The sequence below is a fragment of the Salpingoeca rosetta genome (genome assembly GCF_000188695.1).
Source record: "Salpingoeca rosetta unplaced genomic scaffold supercont1.13, whole genome shotgun sequence".
In the NCBI taxonomy this organism is placed as follows: domain Eukaryota; class Choanoflagellata; order Craspedida; family Salpingoecidae; genus Salpingoeca; species Salpingoeca rosetta.
This window is the reverse complement of record NW_004754921.1, coordinates 1,427,876-1,429,819: the sequence shown is the minus strand read 5'-3', so window position 1 is coordinate 1,429,819 and position 1,944 is coordinate 1,427,876. Positions and strand designations below refer to the sequence as shown.

Genomic DNA, 1,944 nt, shown 5'->3' with positions numbered 1-1,944 from the left:
CCTGAAGAAGACGAAAGAACAGGGCGTTCCCTGTGACACACAACACAGCACAGCACAGCACAGCACAGCACAGCATAGCGCAACATAGTGTAGCATAGCATCGCATAGCATTGCATCGCACGAGCACGACACAAGGCTTGTGCGCAGACACACGCGAATACCAGGGTTGCTAGCAAAGTCATTCGCCGCTTCTTGCAGGGATTTCGCTTTCACGCCTGCGAGCAAGTAACACGCAGCATAAGCGAATGTACACGTTGTGGTACAAGGATCGCATTGGTCAACACACACACACACACAGGAGAGAGTCGTACACACACTCACGCGCACATGCACACAACACACATATATTGCACACATCTACACACATGTGCACGAAAACAGGCAGAACATGCACACTGTGGCAATGGGTTACCGTGCTCATGTAATGCCTGAGCCCAGTCCATGACATTGGGCTGATATCGACCACAAAGCTCGCTGTGCTTCTTCGCCTTGGTTGCCCACGCGAAGATGTGGTGCATGAGGTTCGCTCGCAACACCGCCACGGGCTCTTGAGGGGCAGTCATGGCAGCGTCGTCTGCCCCTCCATCGTCACCACCAGGTTTTGCTTCTGCTTCGTCGTTGTCGCCTGTCTCATCCATCTGGTGTTGACTGCAAAAGTTGCCTTTGTCCACAGTGGCTCGCCGCTTGCACGGTGGTTCGTTTCCATCCACTGTGTCAGTTGAGGAGGACGTGTCCTTCTCGTGCGCACCAAGGCTTGCTTGACTACCATGGCCGTTGTGGCTCGTGTGTGCACGCCCTAGCATGCCGGAAGGTGCCCCACCGTGTGCTTGCACCCCGGCAATCTGGTCGCCAGGCGCAGAGGTGCTGCGCATTGACTGATTTGGTGGCCTCTGGGGCAATAGCAACAGGTCCCTCCACTGGTTGCTGGTGCTGTCAAAGCCAGCACGAACAAGCAACGCCGCAATCGCCCTGTCCAGCTGAAGGTGTGGGCGGTCAAGCAACGGAGACACAGAGCCGCTATTCGCCGCGCCATGTTGTGCCGCCCCGCTTGTTGGCGCATGTTGGTGTTGGTGCTTATCAGGCCCATGGTCGCTCGAGCTCAACATGGCTGTGCGTGCAACGCTGTCTTCCTTCCTTTCTGTTGTTGGGATGTTGAACGAAAGTGTGCTGTGTCTCCTGCTTTGCGTGCTCTTCTTGCTTGGTGCTTTGTGAGGGGCCAAAAATTCAAATTGTATTTATAATGGTAAAATTCTCCTCGTGTAGCAAGAAGCAATAGAAAGCTTCAAGCAGTTGGCGCTGTGGTCTAGAGGCATGATTCCGTGTTCGGGTCGCGGAGGTCCCGGGTTCGATTCCCGGCAGCGCCCTTTTTTTTTCCCCCAACTCCCCACGCACTCGCAATGTGCCTCTCTCTCTGCATGCAGCTTCCTTCTTTCGGTCTGCTTGGTTGGTTCTTGGTTGGTTCGTTTATGGGGAGTGTGACTCACACACAGGACAGGACAAGACAGAGAGACACAACGCCTCACGGCAGAGGGGGGAGGGGTTAAGCAGACATCCAAGTGTTTTGCGGTAGGGAGGTGAATATATGTAAACAAAAACAAAACCCGTCATGGCTGGCACAGCAGGACAGCAAAGCAAGGAAGGAGGGGGGGGGGTCAAACAGACAGGTGAATGAAAAGAAACGCAGATGAACAAAATGGTGCAACAAGCAAGCAAGCAAGCATGGTCATCACCCCGTCATCGTCGTCGTCGTCGTCGTCATCACAGAGAGCAAAGCAGCAGCCGGCACTGCCTCTGTCGCTGCTGCTGGTGATGCCTCTGCTGTCAGCTGCTGCTGCTACTGCTGCTGCTTAGACGGACTCGACGGCGGAGGAGGAGGAGGAAGAGGCGTTGGCGCGGTGCTTGGCGAAGAAGACGCACCAAAACAGCGCCGACAAGCAGCAGCGC

The 1,944-nt window shown here is 55.2% G+C and overlaps 1 protein-coding gene and 1 non-coding gene across 2 annotated transcripts; one reads left to right on the top strand and one right to left on the bottom strand.

The window, feature by feature from the left end:
* Positions 1-178: 178 nt before the first annotated feature.
* Positions 179-1,106, bottom strand: PTSG_05739 (uncharacterized protein; the record flags this gene model as incomplete). The annotated part of the gene is made up of 2 exons (XM_004993551.1): positions 179-215; positions 397-1,106. 2 exons carry the CDS (start codon positions 1,104-1,106, stop codon positions 179-181), a joined length of 747 nt encoding a protein of 248 aa, XP_004993608.1.
* A 186-nt stretch (positions 1,107-1,292) lies between these two features.
* PTSG_20108 lies at positions 1,293-1,364 on the top strand. The gene has a single exon. It is a non-coding gene; the product is annotated as a tRNA-Pro (tRNA).
* Positions 1,365-1,944: the final 580 nt, after the last annotated feature.